Here is a 22,732-nt window from a genome sequence, read left to right on the forward strand (position 1 = left end):
CACGACGGAACAAAGGCAGAACTCAGTAAATCACGCATAGTGCCGGAAGCAAATTGCTGAATTGCAATCTCTGCATTCTGTCCAGAATGGGTTTCAAAATATGTTTGGACTCCAATTAGACCAGGAAAACAGCCACGATTGGCAGGAGTTAAATGAGACTGCCCACAGATATGTACGCAAGAAAAACCCCAAAAGAGGAAAGCACCCCAACCCCCGACCGAACACGCAGAGCACACCCGCATGAATGCTGTAACCACACACCGCAGGGCCGCAGCAGAAGGAAACGCAGATTTCTTGTATACAACCCCGTTAACCGTGACCCAGTTACGGGACACGTGTGGAAAGATTACACCATTCTTTCCCACATCAGACCCCCACCAGTTTTTCGCTAGAATTAAACGGCAGGCTACCATGTACGGCCTGGACAAAAAGGAGCAAGGGAAGCTCACAGTCTTAAGCCTCGACCCTTCAGTCGTGGCAGCCCTTCCCAACCCACAGAATGTAGGAGGAGGCACACAGAAGAAATGCACACAGCGATCCTAGATGCGATCGGCTATAACAGAGGAGACCCCGTAGAAGGCCTAAACAAGTGTAGGCAAAAGAAGACTGAGCACCCCACAGCGTTTGCTTGTCGCTTGTGGATACATTTCACAGCAGTTTTCGGAGAGTTAGCCCGCACCCATTTGTCCTCAGATAACATGGCCAAATGGACTTGAATCCTGGTCTCTCATGTGATAGACGCAGGACAGAGAGCTTGCGCAAATTACAACCCCTCAGACGAGGCCCACAACGAGAAATGGGTTTTGAAGAGATTGTCCCACTCTTGGGAACAATCCGTCCAAGGCAAAACCGCATTTGCAAAACCCGAGGAAGAGCAGGCAGACATGAATCCAGTTAAAGCACACCAGAACCCTGCATGGGTAAATTAGGGCAGGAACAGCCCACCACAGCCAAAATCCCAGGAATATTACAACTGTGGACAATTAGGACACTTTGTACGAGAGTGCAACGCGCCCCAAAAGCAGCAGAGAAACCAACAGACAGGCACCCTAAATCAGAATAGGGCAAAGCCAATCCATAGCGTTAGCGCCCGTTCAGAGAACATAGACACGAACGGCATCGACTGACGGTGTTCGGGCTCCCCAACTTGGGTCTGCGACACCCTTTGGGACAAGTCCGGTAGACCGGTTGGAGCAGGCAAAGTCCGGGGACACCCCGTAGAATTTCACTGGGACACAGGAGAGTCCCGCACCACACTCAATTCCTCCACGATGTTCAGTGAGACGTGGCCCACAACAGACACCATCACACTCAGCGGATTTACAGGTCATTTACAACAAGGACACATCACAGCCCCTGTAGCGATACAAATAGGGAACATTGCAACTAAACACCCCGTAGTTTTGGGCGATCTACCCCAGACAGCTGAACACATCCTAGGAATCGATTTTATGAGCTCTCACAACCTCTCTTTTGATCCAGTTAATAAATGTGTATGGAGAATGGCAAAGGCAGCACAAGCCCCCGCCACGCTCACAGTTGGAGACTATGAAAACAGGATTAGCTCAGTAGGAGACTTCTGGTTCGACCGTCGAGCCATTAGTTAGGACAAACAGGTTAGGGAGGTCCTGCAGCAACACAAAGCAGCATTTGCACTGCACAAGCACGACTGTGGCAAAATAGCTGACTTGGTGAACATTACAGAACCCGACCCCAGATCTCAAAAGCAGTATGGTTTTCCCCACGAAGCAGAGGGAGAAATCTCAAAAGTAATAGAGAGTTTGCTTGATCAAGGCGTACTCAGATCAGTAGCCTCCACAAAAAACCACCAATTTGGCCCGTCAGGAAACCCGATGGATCATGGCGACTGACCACTGATTACTGGGAACTGAACAAAGTAACCCCAGCAGCAGCCCCCACCATAGCCACGAGTCCTGAGACCAGGCTCAAACAGGGACTCCAGTCAAAAAGATTTTCAGTTTTGGACATTAGCAACGGTTTTTGGTCCATTCCATTGGCTAAAGCGTGCCAGTACAAATTCACCTTTACATTCCAGGGACAACGATATACGTGGACGTGCCTTCCACAAGGCTTCCACAACTCCCCCTCCATTTTCCACCGACAGCTGGCAAATGGACTGGCAAAATGTTCCCGATCCGATTGCCTAGTCCAGTATGTAGATGACTTGCTACTACAGACAGACACAAAGGCAGAGCACATTTCACTTCTCGTCGAACACCTAGCACTCCTAAAACATATTGGATGTAAAGTCAACCCCAAGAAGACCCAGATTTTGCAGGAAAAAATGATTTACTTGGGTACAGTAATCACACATGGTAAACGCAAGATCGAGCAAAAGCGAATTGACTCGATCATCAAATTACTCCTTCCCCACAATGTCTCAGCCCTACGGTCATTTTTAGGACTGGTTGGCTACTGCCGAAACCATATCGATGATTTCGCCACAAAAGCAGCGCCCCTATCTGAACTTCTCAAGAAGCAGGCACCTTGGGAATGGCTTCCACAGCACACAGATGCCGTGGATGCTTTAAAAAGAGCCCTCATCACATTACAGGTCCCAGATCCACTTTCCCCGTACGCAATTGAGGTTGCAAGCACCGACCGAACCCTTTCGGCCGTACTCCTCCAGGAACACCATGACCAATTACGCCCCGTGGCATATGCCTCACGCGTGTTAGATCCTGTCGAGCAAGGATTTTCTGCCTGTGAAAGGCACCTGCTCGCAGTTTTTTGGGCAGTGCAGTACTTCGCCTACATTACAGGACTCAACCCCATCACCATTCTCACTGAACACACCCCAACACAGCTATTATTAGACGGTCGACTTAAAGATGGCACAGTCAGCCAAATCCGCGCAGCCCGTTGGACCCTTCTTTTACAGGGACCGGACATGACAGTTAAAAGAACCAAGACCCACACCTTCCTAGCTGATAATGGAACCCCACATGAGTGTGAGATCATCACCACATAACACAACACAGGCCCATTTATACCCAAGTCAGCTCCCAGGAAAACAGGTAATACACCCCAGAGACCCACAGACATGTGCGCACCCCTGAAAATTTATGTGGATGGCTCCTCCACAGTTTTAAACAGAAAGAGAATTACCGGTTGCGACATTTATGTAGAGGACGCGCAGGGACGCGCCCTTGAAGAGATTTCACTAAAGTTGCCAGGCCACCTAGGCTCGCAGGCAGCAGAACTGGCAGCCATGGCGTACATTGCAGACCACCCTGATTCATTTCCGACCCCAGCAGACATCTATTCGGGCAGTTTGTATGTCTGTAAAAGCTTAACGGAATTCCTACCCCTGTGGGAAACTAGAGAATTAATTTCCACACACAGAAAGCCCCTACCCTCAGCCCCGTTACTCCGACATATCTTAGAGACAGCCAAAAATAGGAAATATGGCATAATTATGGTTCGCAGTCATCACCGTTCTTCCCCCCCCGGTAACGTTAAAGCAGACGCCCTAGAGAAGGCAGGTTCGAGGCATGGTTACTTTTGGAACCCCCCCGAGAGCACCCCAGTACACACGGTTCAGGTCTCACAGACCAACATTCAGGATCTAGCAAAGGCACAGAATTGAAGATGAAAAACTCAGGGAAATTTTAAAAGGAACCTTCCCAGCCCCGTATGACAAGTTTAAAAACGCAATCACCATACACGACGGTGTGATTTTAAAAGAAGGCATTTATGTAGTTCCCACCAGGACAGGAACCAGATTATTTGTCAGTTCCATGACAATCATGGACACCAAGGCATTGAACCCACCCTAGCCCACCTCAGACCGTTCTGCTGGTGGCCTGATTTAAAAGCCGATGTTACTCACTACATCGAGGATTGCTTGATCTGTGCCCAGAACAATCCGGACAGATATGCAAGAAAGGCTCAGCTGAGTCATACCCGCCCCGTTAATGGCCCCTGGACGAATTTGCTGATAGACTACATAGGACTCCTACCCCCCTGCAGAAATGGTTATAAGTATGTGTTGGTGGTCATCGACACCTTCGCAAAATGGGTGGAAGCTTCGAGAACGAATACGGCCAAGACAACAGCTAAAATACTAACACAGCACATCTTTACAAGATGGGGCCTCCCACGCAGTATAGAGTCCGATCAAGGCTCCCATTTTACAGGACGGGTAATGAAAAGCGTCCTCACAATTTCCGGAATGAGGCAGAAGGTTCACATAGCCTACCACCCCCAGTCAAGCGGCATTGTAGAGAGGATGAATAGGACTCTAAAAGCCACCCTCAGGAAAATGGTACAACAGAACAACAGCACCTGGGATTCAGTTCTCCCATTTGCTTTAAATGTTCCTAAGAAACACGGTATCCACGTCCACAGGATACACCCCCCACACCCTCATGACCGGACGCCCCATGAAAGGGACAGAGTATTTATTAGGACTGGATTTGGCCAGCCCCGCAGTCACCGCCCTCACGCATGAAAATGCTGTACAGCAGCTTATTGAGAACATAATGGCAGCCCAGCTCGCAGCAGCTGTGAGACTTGGGACCAGGAGGAAACAAAGCAAGGCTTGTTTCGACAAAAAGGTAAACGCCACCGAGTTTGTAGTAGGGCAGCAAGAGATGCTTTCCCTATACAACCCCAGTTCATTCCTTTCCCCTAAATTTCTGGACCGTACTCCATTTTGGGCATAGTAAGCCCCTCGATATACAAGATCACATAGCCCAATGGCAAGTCTGCGTGGTTTCACATAAACCAGCTTAAGGCTTATGGCTCGCAGAACCATTCACACCACATCTTGCTCGCAGCAGCAGACGAGCACGCCCCGCCCACAGATGCGTATTCCTACCCTCCCCCATCCAGCCCGTCCTCAGACACATCTTCAACTCCACCCCCAGAGACACGACTCCGCCTCTCCCTTCCTTCAACCAGCAGCGACAGCGATAGCGACAGCAATGACAACAGCCACAGCACACCACGTTATAATTATACCTCTGCACCAGGCCCCACTCCCAGCGAATCCGAACATGTTTCCAGCGATCCCTTCGAAATAACATACATTAAAGCTCCTGCCCCATTCCCACCGCCCGACGATTACGGATTAAAACCTAGCAGCTCCAACCTCGACACACTATTCTGGCACCGCGACAATTCGTTCTGGCTCATTCGGAATGATGAGATGGACCCCAATTCACCCCAAACAGCTTTAGCCAAACTACTCCAGTCAAGAGTATGGCAGCCGGGAGAAGATGATGACATAGAGTCTGACTCCCACCAAACAAATCCCTTTGCAACCCTGTTCGCTACTGAGCAATGGGTTGTCCAGATGATGGAAAAAAGGAACCGATGGAGAGATACGGTATCCTTTCTGATGGAATCTGCACCATGTTTGTTGTAGGTTTGTTCGTTTAATGTACATGTTAGTTGTTTGTAAATTTGAAAGTTTTTCATGGCCCCACGCCACCACCCCTTTGACAGCCAATGACTGTTAGAGGAACTAGTTTGTTGACAGACAACCGTTCAGAGGAACTAGTTTGTCGACAGACACCACTCATAGCTACTCTCCTGGCTCGATCACGAGAGGCAGCCCACCACCACGACCACATTTTTATTTGTTCTTGCCGGTCGCTCAGGCAGTGGAGAAACGGCACCGGTCCCCGCCCTGCCTGAGGACCCCCCCCTCTGGTCAGCCACGCTCGGGTAGAGCACATATGGCACTGATAACCGTCCTACCCATTTTGGCTCGTTACGTTCAAAATTCTTCTGCTTGTTTTTGGCAACCCTTAGGTTGCTTCCGTATGCTATTTACATCCTCAAACACGAGGATGGTAGATCGCACGGGTTGCGAGACAGCTCGCATTATGTCAGTATTCTTCTCGGATGTCTTGTCCCAAATATTTGGTTTAAAAAAAAAAACGAGGGAGTCACAGATGGTGACCAATCATAATGGGTAATTGGCAACAAGGACAGACAGACATATGAGATCTTAAGCAAGATAATAACGGATATTATGCTTGTGCCCATAGAACTCCGGAACCTCAGGAACTCCAGAGGAAGAAAAAGAAGACAGAAAGACGGAAAGGTGAAGACAACCTTCATGTTCACTTGGATCTTAGCAGGATCTCTTCAGTTGCGCGCGGATGCTACCCCCCCGACCCCTACGACACAGGCCACAAATGATTCCCACCCCTGATATACACAGAACCCCGAGATAGTTAGCCCTAAGACAGTTAACGATAACCCGATCTGGTGTGATACGTTTATCACCTGTATTCACTCTCCTACAGAGTAGAAGCCCTCTTAGTACTGGCGATACTTTGCAGTGTCGTGCAGACACTTAGAACATAAGAACTAGGAGCAGGAGTAGGCCATCTGGCCCCTCGAGCCTGCTCCACCATTCAATGAGATCATGGCTGATCTTTTGTGGACTCAGCTCCACTTTCCGGCCCGAACACCATAACCCTTAATCCCTTTATTCTTCAAAAAACTATCTATCTTTATCGTAAAAACATTTAATGAAGGAACCTCTACTGCTTCACTGGGCAAGGAATTCCATAGATTCACAACCCTTTGGGTGAAGAAGTTCCTCCTAAACTCAGTCCTAAATCTACTTCCCCTTATTTTGAGGCTATGCCCCCTAGTTCCGCTTTCACCCGCCAGTGGAAACAACCTGCCCGCATCTATCCTATCTATTCCCTTCATAATCTTATATGTTTCTATAAGATCCCCCGCATCCTTCTAAATCCCAACGAGTACAGTCCCAGTCTACTCAACCTCTCCTCGTAATCCAACCCCTTCAGCTCTGGGATTAACCTAGTGAATCTCCTCTGCACACCCTCCAGTGCCAGTACGTCCTTTCTCAAGTAAGGAGACCAAAACGGAACACAATACTCCAGGTGTGGCCTCACTAACACCTTATACAATTGCAGCAGAACCTCCCTCGTCTTAAACTCCATCCCTCTAGCAATGAAGGACAACATTCCATTTGCCTTCTTAATCACCTGTTGCACCTGAAAACCAACTTTTTGCGACTCATGCACTAGAACACCCAGGTCTCTCTGCACAGCAGCATGTTTTAATAATTTATCATTTAAATAATAATCCCTTATGCTGTTATTCCTACCAAAATGGATAACCTCACATTTGTCAACATTGTATTCCATCTGCCAGACCCTAACCCATTCACTTAGCCTATCCAAATCCCTCTGCAGACTTCCAGTATCCTCTGCAGAATCAGAATATGGCGAAGGAGCTCTCGCACCCCGGTATACACGTTTAGGTCCCCTATTTTCGGACTTCACCAAACCCCCGAACCCCTTGACATGAATTAAAGTTCATCTGCTTCTCTTTATCTGTGTCTTGTTCAATAAAGAAATGTAAACCTCTGTGCCTGACTGCCAAGCCAGAGAAACTTGTGTTGCTGCTATTTGTACATTTAAAATGTTGTTGAATTATTGTTGATTGTTTGAGTGAGGATAGTTTATTGATGATAGTTAAAGGTTTCAGTTTTTTATTTTGTAATGCATGCCTGAATGTCATAGCGCCCCATAGAGTTTTATGCTGATGTATGTCAGTAAAATAATTTTAGGTAAAAATTGCGTTTCATAGGATAGGGCAGTGTCGAGCCCGTGAAGTGCTTATGGGTGCCCCGCTTGGTCAGAGAATGAAGACAACACAGTAATGTGATCCTTCACGCTTCGCGTTGAGGATCACAAGGAGGGAGTGTAACCATCTGGGATGGCCACTTCCAGATTACAAAATGGACACTTTGCAAAAATTGCAGGGAAAATGGACAATACTGAGAAAGCAAGCAGGTGCAGGGTTTGTCTGTTGATTGGAGCCGCAGCTCCCAGACAAGACCGATACTGTAAAACCATTACCATACTAATGAGCCATCCCCAGGAACAAAAGAGTAACAGTTAAGTAAACGATACCAAGGCAGACACCCCGGCGCCAGAGGAGACCAGAACAAAGCAGGCCAACGGCCATCTAGGACATGCCCAGCCATCAGGGCACCCACCCCTTTATCGGAGGAAATAGATAGGAACGATTGGGAAAAGGCCCAATTAATTGGGGCCAAGTTCAAGGCCCGCCCAAAACCGCGCAAAGCCCCTTTTGGGTACAAGAAGGATCACCCAAGAGGAAATCGCTCTCAATCCCAGCAACCACAGAACCGAACAACGGCCATTGCACCTCTGACTGAGTGGGCGCCTGAACCTAAGTTTCGGCTTTAACAGTAGTGATAGTTTAGTCTGTAGAGTTTTGTGCATGAGTATATTTGACTGTGCGTGTAAACAAATGAGCACTGAGTTTGAACTTACTAACTGGTGTATCGAGTCTTTGATCAGTATTCGGTTTTGAACCTTGTGGCGGTATCGAGAGATACCTGGCGACTCTAGAGCAAAACGTAATTAGAATTAAGGAAGGCGACCATATCGGCCGCCATCTTCAGAGCCAAATTAAGAGAAACACAATTAGCAACAAAGGATAAGTTGGTACCGCTGATGGTTGGGATGTTTGAAGAGGCGATAGGGAAGGGGGTGTTACCACAAACTTTGGGACAGGCATCGATTTCCATGTTCCTTAAAAGAGACAAGGATCGGACAGAGTGTGGGTCCAGGCCCATATCGCTTTTCAACGTGGACGCAAAGATATTGGCGAAGGTACTGGCAGGTAGGCTGGAGGGATGCCTCCTGAATGTGATAGGTGAAGATCAGATGAGGCTTGTGAGAGGGAGGCAGCTCTTTTCAACCATTAGGAGGGTATTGAACATGGTTATGGCACCGGCGGAGGGGAAGGAAACAGAGGTGGTTGTGGCATTGGACGCCGAGAAAGCGTTTGACCGAGTAGAATTGGGGTACTTGATGGCAGTTCTGGAGCGGTTGGGATTGGACCACGATTTGTGGACTGGGTAAAATTACTGTATAAAGAGCCGAGGGCGAGTGTCCGCACAATTAACATCAGCTCGAGATACTTTTCTCTCCACCGTGGGACGAGGCAGCGATGTCCTATGTCCACCGTGCTGTTTGCACTCGCGATTGAGCCGTTGGCCATCGCATTAAGAAGTTTGGGAGTATGGAAAGGGTTAGTGCGGGGGGGAAAGAGCATAGGGTGGATTTGTATGCCGATGACTTGTTGTTATACATGTCGGAACGGAGTGTGTCAATAGGGGGAATACTGAAGCTGCTTTGGGTTTTTGAGTGTTTCTCGGGGTACAAATTAAATCTAGACAAGAGTAAATATTTAGTGGTGTCACGGTCGGGGGTGGGGCTGCCATTCCGTAGGGCAGGGACTCACTTTAGATACCTGGGGGTGCAGGTTGCTCGGGATTTGGGGGGGCGGGGGGGGGGCTCCGTAGATACAACATTTCCAGTTTGGTGGGGAGAGTGAAAGCTGATCTCGCAAGGTAGAATGGTTTCCCCCCGTCACTGGCAGGTCGGGTACAGGCGGTTAAAATGAACATGTTGCCGCGATTTCTGTTTATTTTCCAATGCCGGCTGATTTTCCTGCCTAAGGCATTTTTAGAGAGATTGAAGGAATGATTACTTTGTTCACATGGGGAGGGAAGGTGGTCAGGATTTGAAAAGTGCTGCTACAGAGGGGAAGGCAGGCAGGGCGTTTGGGTCTTCCGAACCTGATGTATTATTACGGGTGGCGAATGTGGAGAAGGTACAGAGCTGGGTCAGAGGGGTTGATTCCCAATGGGTCAGAATGGAGGAGGGTGTGTGTAGGGGGCCTGGATTGAGGGCGCTAGCGACAGCGCCACCCCCGACGGCCCAGGGGAAATACTCAGGGTGTCCAGTAGTAATAGCTTCATTGAGAATTTGGAGACAGTTTTGCCAGCACTTCGGGTTGGGGGCAGGGTCAAGGGAAATGTCGATTCGGGGGGAAACCATAGATTTGAGCCAGGGAAGTGAGATGGAAATTTTCAGAGATGGGAGGAGAAAGGAATTAGGACACTGAAAGATTTATTTCTTGGGGGTCATTTTGCAGGATGAGCTGGAGCAGGGGAAATATTTAGATACATGCAGGTTCGAGACCTTTGCCAGAAAGGATACACAGAGCTTCCCGGTGGAGCCGGCCTCCACATTGCTGGAGGAGGTGCCGACTACAGGGGGACTGGAGAAGGGGGTAGTAGCGGCGGTTTACGGGGCTATTTTGGAGGAGGAGAAGGCGGCACACCTTACAAGGGCGAGGATGAGCCAGCTCTTTGAGGTGGTAGAAGATGTGCGTGAACATTGCGGGGGCGGTGGACGCTAATCACGTTGATATGTTTTGGTCCTGTCCAAAGTTGGAGTATTACTGGAAGGAGGTTTTAGGGTAATTTCTAAAGTGATGCACGTGAAACTGAACCCGGGCCCTCGGGAGGCCATATTCGGGATGTCGGACCAGCCAGGGTTGGAAACGGGCACGGAGGCAGACGTTGTAGCCTTCGCCTCGTTGATTGCTCGAGGGCAGATCCTGTTAGGGTGGAGATCAACCTCTCCACCCTCTGCCCTGGCGTGGCGGGCGCCCTGCTGGAATTCTTAACGCTGGAAAAGGTCAAATTTGATCTGAGGGGAAGCATGGAGGGGTTCTACAATTCATGGGCGTTATTCATTATGCACTGTCGAGAATTGGATTACATCGAACATTAGGAGGTGGGGGTGGCTGAGAGGGCTGGGGGGAGGGGGATTATACTTTGGGTGATTCCTGTTTGTTATTTGTTTTGTTAACATGAAGCCTGCTGTTTGGGGGTTAGATGGGAGGATGGGATCGTTGTTATTGATATATATTGTTATTGACATTCCATTCGTTACTGATTGTTGTTTATTGTTGGTGGGTGTAAATTTTGGAGAAAATGTGAAAAAGGAGAATAAAAATATCTTTCTTTAAAAAATCTATTTATGATGCTTTAGGTTGAAGAAGAGTTTTATTTACATCTGATTTGCCCAGTCAGACATTTTGGGGAGGTTTTTCTCCGCACTCCCTCTCTTTGCCTCCAAGTGAGCATCCGTGTTCCACATTTTAAAACATGTCATTTCGCACTAATGTGGTCCTACTTTTCAGAGCTGAAGATCCCCAACTTGTCAATGTATTCCCTTTCTCTGTCTGTCATCATGGAGCAGGTTGGCTTCCTCCAGACCTGGCTGTCCCTTCTGCGGTGGTCATTGGGTGTCATCACTGCACTCCTGATAAAGCTTCCCCAAGACCTCAGATGTTGACCTCAACAGCATCCTATTCCAGTTAGTTCAGCATGTAGATTTCCACAATGTGAAATACCTGGGATAGCACCACGGTCAACCATTCATCTATTTATTGATGGAATATGGAGCTAGAAACTTGAGTTAATGATGACTTTACTGTTCAGATCAGCATCAGGACCATGGGCAGAATTTTGTTGAGGAGTCGACTGGTCTCCCCCATTGGCTTGAGAGTCAGCAAGAGGCCTGCACTGCTGCCCCTTTTCAGGATGGTCTCACGAGCGTCAAGCCAATCAGGCAGTGATGAGGCCTTCCCCTGGAATCAAAATCCCTGGAGGGGAAAGGTCTTGCTTACCAGACTCAGCAGCACGACTGGGGAGACCATGGCGGCTGCCAGAAGCACTGGAGTCTCAGGATTGCACAGCAATTCAGGCCACTCCTAAGTAATGTTGGGGATGTTGGGTGGGGGTGGTGGGGAGAGGGGTTCAAAGGGGGGAATCACAGCAAGGCTGGGGGGGGGGGGGGGTTAATCTCAGTGCGCGCCCCCTCGCCAACCTCGAGTCCCTTGTTAGGGCACTGAGTGCCTTTGATTGAAGGACCACCTCCCACTCCCTCTCCTTTCACTCCCGGAGCTGACAGGATGAGAAGCTGAAGGAGGCAGCACGGATTTACCTGTCGTGCACACTGCATGGTGCCACTGGGTTAATAACATCACGATGAGGCCTTTAAGTGCTCATTAATTATCCACATAAGGCCTCAATAAGCAACCGGATGGGAAGGTTGGCCATGGGCCTCCCCACCAGCACACCACCATCCTGCCTAAGTAAATGCCCTTCCCGCCTCCAAGTCGCCACCAGCAGGGGCAGAAGATTCCACCCTATGGGTGTACTTTGATAAAATTAAAATGGGACATTTGAAAAATAATAAAATTAATAATAAAAATAAAATTGTTCAGTGTGTTAGGTGAAGGCTGAAAACAAATTAAGCAAAGCACCAGTAATTAAAGCGATTTCCTTTCCCTGCGTAATGACCCAATTGCAAAATGCTTTAAAGGCCACTTGTTTATAACATGGGAAGCATAAAATCAATCATTGGCCCACACTGTGCAATGAGTGAAAAGAATGATCAGCAATAACTCTCACAGACTGTCAAAAATAAAGCACGTTACATGGGGGCTTTATCTTCAGCTGGTGTAAACTGTCATGAGTGGTGGGGGGTTGGGGGAGACTTTAAAAGGGAAGAATCTTGAAGTAGTTAAGAGCAAGACGTTGCATCTCAGCACACTTGTGTACGATACCCTGGACTAGTGCACGGTCAATTTCAGCCCCACTTGCGGAGTCACGACACAATTAACTCATAGAAAAAAACAAAAACTTTTGACTTTGGCTGCCCAAAAACTAGTCACCAGGTTTGTAAATTTAAACAATTGATTTTTATGTATAATAAGTTTGAGTATTATATACTGTAGATTCATCAGAGAGAAAGAGGGAGAGAAATATAGATAGAGAGAGAGAGAGAGAGATAGAGATAGATATATATAGATAGAGAGATAGAGACTCACAGCTTGACTCTCAGCGTCCAGGATCCAACCGTTGTTCCCTGGGTCCTCTGGAAACCATTCCACACAGGTAGGACCCAACCACCGCCTGTCGCTGGGCAGAATACAGCCTTTGGTCAATTCACTGTTTTGCAGCAGTGGAGCGGGCCCACGGAAAAGCACGCCCAGAGTTTTTATGTCGTCCCTACTTTTATAAGTAGTTTTTACAATAAAGCAAAAGATGTCAGTGTTGGGGAGATGGGATTATTTTCAGGCATTCAAAGATTCCCAAGTCAGGTATAACACAGCCAGATGAAGGGTAAAGCTACTCTGTCCCAACAACTTACCGCAGCCCTAGCCTGCAAACTGTAGTCCCTAGCACAAACCAACTTCATAAAATAATATTTACAGTCACAAGACTTCTAATATTGCCTGTCTAGGCTGAACTGGGCATGAAACCAGGGGCTGAATTTTTCTCAATTAAGGCATTAAACTGCTATTAGTTTGATTTACCCTGCACCCTATAGCTCAAACGTATTTTGTCTATTAAGTTGCTGCAAGTATGAACTGAGAACAAGAGCAAAAGGGCACCCAACAGAGAGGTTAGTGGTTGATAGTCACAAACACCTAGCACAACACTAAACGGGTACTTATGGGTACTCACTGTCACTTCTCTTCCATGTCCAAGCCCACCCGAGTCCAACGCTGGCATCTCCAGATCACTTTAACCTGGTGTTTTGTAAGGCTTCTTACTGGACTTCTCTTCCAGGAATGCCTACCCTGAAGAAGTACTTCTCCAGCTAACTCACTGCCACTTATGGGTACTAACTGGCCGTAATTTTCTGAAGCATTTAGTTTGTATTTACTGTGGAAATTCAGCAAGTGTACGAAATTCCACATGTTTCAATGGTGAGCCAGCAGGTGAAATGTCATTTTCACAAAACAAACAGTGAAGTGTGGAACAATTCAAAAGTAACTTTTACACATTCATATCAAACCACACATCTGGTCCTAGCATAAGGTTGCTGTACCAATAATGCAGACAAAACCATCAACACTATTCACCTCACCATTGCTTTGACAGTAAAATCTGGTCCCAGGTCCCAGAATTGCAAGCTTGCTGTTTAAAACACTGCATACCGCACAGTGCAGCTCAGAGTTTTTTCAATGTCTATTATGTATTTATGATAATCACCTTGTGAAATAAGTATTTCAATTTCATCTTTATACTATAATCACCACTCCCTTTGTCTTATGTCCCAAGACATCCTTGTCATTTAATCTCTCTTGCCCCCCAACCTACCCCTTGTGGTGATATGCCCATGGTCTATATCATAGTGGGATGGTTCAAGACCTCCAACCAGCAGGTGGCGGTACTGACACCCCGTGCGGTTTCCAGACCAAGGTCATGTGACCTGGGACCTAGAACATAACAGCGCAGTACAGGCCCTTCGGCCCTCGATGTTGCGCCGATCTGTGAAACCACTCAAGTCCATCTACACTATTCCCTTATCGTCCATATGTCTATCCAATGACCATTTGAATGCCCTTAGTGTTAACGAGTCCACTACTGTTGCAGGCAGGGCATTCCACGCCCTTACTACTCTCTGAGTAAAGAACCTACCTCTGACATCTATCTTATATCTATCTCCCCTCAATTTAAAGCTATGTCCCCTCGTGCGCGACATCACCATCCGAGGAAAAAGGTTCTCACTGTCCACCCTATCCAATCATCTGATCATCTTGTATGCCTCAATTAAGTCACCTCTTAACCTTCTTCTCTCTAACGAAAACAGCCTCAAGTCCCTCAGCCTTTCCTCATAAGATCTTCCCTCCATACCAGGCAACATTCTAGTAAATCTCCTCTGCACCCTTTCCAATGCTTCCACATCCTTCCTATAATGCGGCGATCAGAATTGCACACAATACTCCAAATGCGGCCACACCAGAGTTTTGTACAGCTGCAACATGACCTCATGGCTCCGAAACTCAATCCCTGGATACAAAGAGAGGCTCATCCGGCCATTTCCAGAACAAGATTGAAAGGGTAATAAGGTGCACATGTAATTGATCAGCAGAAGGTGTGTGTCCCAGAGGAGTAGCAAGACTCCATGATAATGTGCTTTGTATTGGATTGCATCCTACCGCACAAGACACAAATGAAAGGATCTTGGTTTGGACAGATCAAAGTGTTTGGTGAGTTACTTCATAAAGTACAAGGGACCAAAATCAACAGCCCTGACCTTGTATTCTGCTTCAACTGCACTCCCCACCCCACCCCATCCCTCACCGAGTATAAACCCCATCACATTTCTACCTTTCTGCAGTTCCAAAGAGGAGTCATATTGGATTCAAAACTGTTCCCCTCTCCATAGATGCTGCCAGACCTGCTGAGTTTTTCCATTATTTTCTGTTTTTATTTGTGAAAAATATATATTTATATTTTTCAAGGACAATTTCATAGCATATGGGATCTCTGTTGTTCATCCATTTGATGTGAGAATTAAATTTAAATCATTTTTGGAGAAGATGCAGAACTGGATATGTGCAACCATGAGTATTTTTCTTTAAATGCAATTTAAAATGCTTCTGTACTCCAAAGTGTATCATGAAGCACCAACCTTCGGTCATTGGTAACACTTATCTCCAAGTCAATGTTGTACGTTCAGGATCCACCCCTCAGACTGGAGTACAAAGCTAGACTTACACTTCAATGCAGTACAGAGGGAGTGTTGAACTGTTGAATGTGCTGCCTTTCAGAAAAGATGGTAAACTGACATTCCATTTTCCATCCTGGCCAGATGTAAATGATCCCATGGCATTATTCAATAAAGAGCAGGGGGGTTCTACTAGAGTCTTGCCAATATATCCCTCAATCAACACCACTAAACAAGTTAACTGATCACTATATACACACACACACACACACACACACAGTATTATATGTATTTGGGGCAGTAATTAGCGATATTGAAGTCTAATGCAGTGGACTCCAGGGAATTAACAGACTCCCCAGTGAGCAAGACACAGGTGTGGTTCAGTACTCCTTTCTTAAAAATGTGAAGGTGGCGCAATGGCTACGGAGGGTAAGTGAGTAGCCATTTTGGGCATGCAGGTCAAAGGGACTGGAGCTGCTACCCCAGAGCTTTGGGGGGGGGGGGGGGGGGGGGGGGTTTGGTCGGGGGCTGAAGTGTTCGCGATAGTCAAGGAACATTGCAAACTTTACCATAACAGGGACAAGCTGCAGTGTCAGCCAGTCTGACCTACTGATCACTTCTAGAGCAAGGGCAGAGCCTTGCTGTGCCTTCAATATTCAAATTCAATTTCACTCCCTTTCACTGTGACCAGCCTCTAGCTGCATAGCTGAAGGCTATTGCAAATGACGAATTAGCATCGTTAGTTTTGAGAGCACTTCATAGTTGCAGGATTTGTTTGCTGCTTGCAGCTGGAAATGCCTGGAGGCTGTGTGTTTGTTTGCTGCCGCCTCTTTGCTTTCGTGGCCTGACATAAAGAAAGGGAGGAGGGTCAGATGACCTGCTGCCTGGGCTGGAGAAGGGGAAGGGGGGCACTTTCTCTCTTCTGGCGTGCTGTGTGTCAGTACAGTTTTCCACTGTTGAGGGTTCTACTGCTGGGAGCTGCAGGAGGGAGAGAGAGAGCCAGATTGATGCAAATAAGCAACTTGATGAAGGTGTTGAAAAAATGCTTTTGAGATTGCTAATGATTTTATTGTAAATATGGTGAATGTTGCATGTCAAATAGCACGTTGCTGCGAGTCGAACATCAAGGCGGTTTTATTGCACCTTGAACACCAGTGGAACATGTGGATACCGAGCTTTGGTTCCGATGAAATTAGACTGTGCAAGAAGGCCTGTACAATGGAGGCTCATGGATAGAGACTGATACGTAAAATGACTGAACAGCAAGGATCCTCCATTCTGTTGAGGGCCTACGAAGGGTAATTCAGTGTGTTTGATTTTCTTTGTACAAATGAACTGTTGTAGCTTTGTATTTATACCGATATTCTGTACCAAAAATGTACTTGTGCATGTATAGCATGGTGCCTTTTACTTGTTGTTAATAGTTAGTGTGATATATGGACTGTTAAGCAGTTGGTTTTCATCTCTTTGTATAAAAGGTACTGTTGACCGTTTAATAAACAAAATATTCTCAACTCTCATGTGACTCCTCCAGGGTACATGTGCCATATCTCAGAGGATGATTAATAATAATAATAATCACTTATTGTCACAAGTGGCCTTCAATGAAGTTCCTGTTAATGTTTGGCATCTCAAGGAAACCTTGAAGCCTGAACACTGTGCCTGAATTCTAGAAGCGTCAGCACCACAGATGCAGCTACCAACAGTCAAACACTAAATAGTTGGGCTTCAGCACTGTGGATCCTCTCATGTTCAAAGGGTAAACGTGTGGATCAGGAAAGGGCACCAGAACACGGCCTCCCTAATGTTCCCAGCAGAGGTCTAGGGTCGAGGGGCTCCTGATGTCACCAGGGGTGAAAGTGCAGAGCAAGGTTTGCCATCACAACTGGCTCACTGGACACCACTCTGAGAGAAGGCAGGAGAGTCACGGTTAGGGGGAGGGGGAAACTTGTGAGTTTTGAGGTCCCTGGGGAACCTCAAACTGATTGTTGGTCTTTCTCCTTCGCTAATTCCTTCCAGATTAAAAATGGTTTGCAGGTGTGGATCCCGCACAGAGGCTGTCCAAACGTTGCTGGTGGCAGCAGAGGCATGCAGACGCCAGAGAAGGCAGCTAAAGCAAAGACTCAGGTTGGAGGCAACATCCCATGTGCAGGGGGCTGCCCCACACCCTGAAGACCCAGCTGCTCATCACGCTGAGGAGGAACCCAGTGTGGCAGGCCAACGATGGACTGCGATGTACAAACATTGTTGGTCATTCGATGAGATGTTGGAAAACATTTGCCGTAAGAAACTCCGTCTCAACAAAGAGACAGTGCAGTACCTGTGCCACGTCCTCGTGGAGGATGACATCTGCTCCCGGTGGTCGTGAAGGTCACCGCAGCCCTGAAATTCAATGCAACCAGATCATTCCAGGGTTCGAGCGGGGATCTGGACGGCACTTCCCAAGGTACAGCCCACATGTGCACCCAGGAGTTCAAGGAAGCCCTGTATGCCCGGGTATCCAACTACATCATCTTCAATCTGGACCAAGCCCACCAAGGTGACCTGGGCTTCAGGATTTTCCTGCATGCATCACACAGATGCCCCAGGTCGTTCCAGTGGTAATTGATGGCATGCATGTCACCTTGCATGTACCGGGCATCAGGGAGTGCCCTTCATTCACTCCCTGAATGTTCAACTCGTGTGTTACCACCGCCTCCGTATCAGGCACATGTGTGCATGCTACCCAGGGAGCATGCATGAAAGCTATATCCTGGGGCACTTGGAGATCCCCAGCGTCTTAGAGGACAACCACAGGATGATGGGTTGGCTCTTGGGGGAACAAGGGTACCCGCTGAGGTCCTGGTTGATGACACAGGTGTGGAGGCCTGAGACCGAGGCAGGGACCCCGTGCTTTCATTGAGCGGTGCAGCGGACTATTCAAAATGTGGTTCCAATGCCTGAATCGCTCTGGTGGTGCCCTGCAGTGCCTCCCCCAGAGGATCTCCCATTTTGTGTTGGTATGCTGTGCCATCCACAACCTGGTACAGCAAAAGGGTACGATTACAGATGTAATAATTCCAAACTCAAGATGCTGTTTTGAGAGAGTATCTTGCTCTAAAACAAGGGCTCTTACTGATTCTCTCTGCAGTGGTCCCAGCCACTTGCTAACCAATTAGAGACACAACGCTAGCACCCTGTCAGCATGCAAGCTCAGTTGCTGCCTCAATTCAATAGAACAACTGAGCTTGGGCACTCGATGGCCTTGTTCCATATGAGTTGGACATTCTGAATTCTCCCTCAGAGTGTATTCGGAACATGCAACGCAGTGTGGCGACTGGGGGATTGTCATTTTCACAGTAACTTCATTGCAGTGTTAATGTAAGCCTACTTGTGACAGTAATAAAGATTAAAAGAGTACCAAGCAGTAAAAGCTAGCTGTGGAAGCAATTTGGTACAATAAATTTCAAGTACCACATCACCAACACAATCACCTGCATTTACACAGTGCCTTTGACATAGCTGAATGCCCTCAGGCACTTTTCAAGGTACCAGATGATTTATTTTTTTATTTCGTGGAGTTCATTGGTACTAACTCACTAGATGCAAGTCTGAAAACATTGGCTTCAGGTTCCCATAATTAAACATATGAGTTCAGTTTGACTGTGCCCAATAACTAAGAGGCAGAAAGATGCTTCATTAGCATCAGGAGCTAACTGGTTAGTTATGACTCCATTACCTGGCTTTGTATCAGATGATGCGCAGGATTAGTCGCCCCTTGTGAGACAAACAGACATAATGAGCAACAGAGTCAATTAGTTTCTAGACTTACCAATGACGGAGAATATAATTCACTTCAAAAATTAAAGCCAATTAAGTTTGATCACAGAAATACTAACAGATATATATGATTTTATGTCCTGCCTATTGTAACTACACTGATTCACAGATATTCCGCTAATGCCGTCTTGTGCTGTCCTTTATCATATGAAAATTATGTCATGGCCAACTATCCACAGTTGAACACCTTTGTGATCCCATTTCCCATTCCTCATTCCCACCCCACTCAACCTAGACCAAATGGAAAGGGGTCAAAAGTGAATAATAAATTAATCCTTCGCATTGGGTTTTGCTTAATCTTTTTTTTTTTAAATTCATTTACAGGATGTGAGACAAAGGAGATTTGCAAGCCAGATGGGTTTTGACAGCACACGCCAACAGTTTTGTGGTCATCATTACATTTTTAATTGCAAATATTTATTGTTTCACCGTCTATGATGGTGGGATTGGAACCCAGGTTCCCAGACCTCTCTGGATTACTAGTCCAGTGCCAATGACCCTGTACCACTGGCTCCCTCCTATCTACGTCACACAATCAACTGCAACAGTGGTAAACAACTGTGCTATCTATTTACTTGGCACCGAGCAATGTGCAAGACATAGTGAGACAGATGGAGGTCAATGCGGGGACAGATGAGGTCATCCACTTTAGATCTGTGAAATACAATATTTTCTTGGTAGTGAGCAACAGTGAGCCATGGACGAGCAAAGGGATTTGAGTGTCCACGTAAACAAATCACAAAGCTAGTGCGCAGGTATAAAAAGCACTCAAAAAGGCTAATGGAATATTGGCTTTTATCTCTAGGGTGTTGAAATTCAAGTGAGGAAGTAATGTTTCAGTTATACAGAGCCTTGGCCAGAATACAGAGCCTTGGCCAGAATCCATTTAGAGTATTTTGTTTGGGTTTAGGCACCAAATATCAGGAAGTAATGGCTTAGAGGGGTTACAGCACCGATTTACCAGAATGGCACTAGGCCTTAAAGGGTTAAACTATGAGGGCAGATTGCATAAACTTGACATGCAGTCCCTTGAGTTCAGAAGGTTGAGGGGCAACTGTCGTGTTAGGTACACTGGTCTAATACTGGATGCAGCTTAGATCAGAAAGATATTCCAGACCTTGAAGTTAGTTCAATCAGGTTTATTGAACTAATAGCACAGTTCTCTGTGAATTCGACTCTCTGCTAACTTAAGTGTGGTTACTCTGTCTGACTGAACCAGACTAGCTCTTAGCCACGTGGTGGAGGTGTGAGATTGTAACAACACCCGTGACTGACTCTCTAGATGTACATCAGTGAAAAGAGGCGGAGTGTGAGTGCCTCATGTCTTTTATAGTCAGATCCCACCTCTGAGTGTCCTGCCTCCTGTTTATTGGTCATGTCCTGTTCTCTTGTGTCCATTAGCTGCTTGTCTGTATATCATTGTGTGTGTGTCTATATATCATGCCAGCAACGTAATTTAAAATTAGTAAGGAATCTGATAGTTTCTCTGAATTATCCCAACTGTCTCCTCGAAAGGCAAAGGTATCAAGAAGCCTGGCTTGAAGACAGGTTATATTAAATTTGGACATTGGTCAGCCATGACATAACAGAATGGAGGAAGATGTTCTGAGGGCTGACTTTTCCTTTATCCCAATGTGGGCAGATGTTACGATTCTCATTTACAGAGAGAAAGTCGTGTCCAAACCGGGCTCAATCGCAAAACTTTGTTTTCTTTTTTAAATCCCAAGACCACCTTACTGATAACCAGATCAAATTTTGGCCTCAACGCCACATTCCTGCCTACTCTCTATCTTTCACTCCCTTATCAATCAAGAATCTATCTAACTCAGTCTTAAAACTTTTCAATGACAGTATTACACTTATTCTATTTTATTTAACTTCGAGCTGTCTTTTACCGAGGAAAGAAAATTATTTTGTTTTATAATTAAGCGGCAATTTAGCGTGGCCAATTCACCTATATATTTTTTGGGTTGTGAGGGTGATAACCAAACTTCTGCTTTCTGAAGCTTGGCAGCAAACTGTGTACTGGACCGTTCTCGTTACTAGACCAGGTTACAATCAAATCGCAATGCAGTAGTACAGGAACCTGGCAACCTTTACCATATTGATAGATTTTTCATTATGGGTTACACTACATATTGCATGATCCTACCATTACTTCCCTCTGTATTTCCAACATATAAAAGCACACTCAAATGGGCTCATTTCAGATCACAACTGAAAAAGTGAAGCAAACCTGAATTTGTAATACTCTATTTCACAATACACTTTCATCCAACACAATACATGCAGCAAAACAACTTATCCCCTGAAACTTTTTGAATTCTTCCCATCAAATCATCATTGCCAGGTGGCATTCAATTTGGTGCAGCCAATTCCTATGTACTTACTGTTACTAGACTTGAGATCCCGATGGATAATAGGAACAATTGCTTCTTCGTGCAAGTAATTCATGCCCCTTGCAATCTGCACTGCCCAGTTGACAAGTGTATGAGGGGGGATCTTCTTGCCCGACAACACTCTATTTAAGGAGCCCCCACGGGCAAACTCCATGATCAAGCAGAGATTGGGCTCCTTCAGGCAAACCCCTTTCAAGGCTATGATGTTAGGGTGTTTCAGCATAGCAAATAGTTTTGCTTCCTGCTTCACATTCTCAGTGGTCTGGCTGATATCCTCATCTGGGTCCTGTCGAGCTGCTTTAACAGCTACCTCCTCCAGCCTCCAGATGCCCCTGTAGACTTTGCCAAAGCCACCAACACCAATAATCTCTTCCAGCTGCAGTTCGTTAAAGTCCATTGCCAGTGGGAGAGGATAGTCCTCTGTGCTCCGACCTTGCAACTTACTGTAACATGGGGCATTGGTGACATAGTTGCTGGGAAATATGCCAACCTGGTCATTGATTTTTCCAGTCCACCAGCCTTCATCTCCAGAGACTTTGGAATCCTAAACAACAAACAAAGGTAGAAAAGAGAATGAATTTATTCCAGCTCATTGTACATACCTTTTGTCCCTGACACCATTCATAGTTTCTGCTTCTTCCACGTACTTATGAACATACACATTAGGAGGAATAGGCTATTAGGCTTCCAAATAAGATTATGGTTGATCAAATTTTGGCCTCAACGCCACATTCCTGCCTACTCTCTATCTTTCACTCCCTTATCAATCAAGAATCTATCTAACTCAGTCTTAAAACTTTTCAATGACAGTATTACACTTATTCTATTTTATTTAACTTCGAGCTGTCTTTTACCGAGGAAAGAAAATTATTTTGTTTTATAATTAAGCGGCAATTTAGCGTGGCCAATTCACCTATATATTTTTTGGGTTGTGAGGGTGAGACCCACCCAAACACGGGGAGAATGTGCAAACTCTACACAGACTGTGACCCGGAGCCGGGATCGAACCAGGGTCCTCGACACCATGAGGCAGCAATGCTAAGCACTGCACCACCGTGCTGCCTCTCCAAGGTACAGAATTAAACAATTTTTTTTCTCTTGTAGATGCTGAATGACCATCTCGTGTTTAATACCATTTATACT

The 22,732-nt window shown here is 46.4% G+C and overlaps 1 protein-coding gene across 2 annotated transcripts in view; it reads right to left on the minus strand.

Annotated features, from left to right (window-relative positions):
• map3k9 (mitogen-activated protein kinase kinase kinase 9) overlaps positions 1-22,732 on the minus strand; it is a 274,576-nt gene that overhangs the window by 236,058 nt on the left and 15,786 nt on the right. For both annotated transcript variants that reach the window (XM_072486011.1, XM_072486002.1), the window contains exon 2: positions 21,581-22,133. In XM_072486011.1, coding sequence (XP_072342112.1) covers positions 21,581-22,133 — 553 coding nt within the window. The remainder of the gene's footprint in view (positions 1-21,580; positions 22,134-22,732) is intronic.

This window comes from Scyliorhinus torazame, chromosome 2 (genome assembly GCF_047496885.1).
Source record: "Scyliorhinus torazame isolate Kashiwa2021f chromosome 2, sScyTor2.1, whole genome shotgun sequence".
Lineage (NCBI taxonomy): Eukaryota > Metazoa > Chordata > Chondrichthyes > Carcharhiniformes > Scyliorhinidae > Scyliorhinus > Scyliorhinus torazame.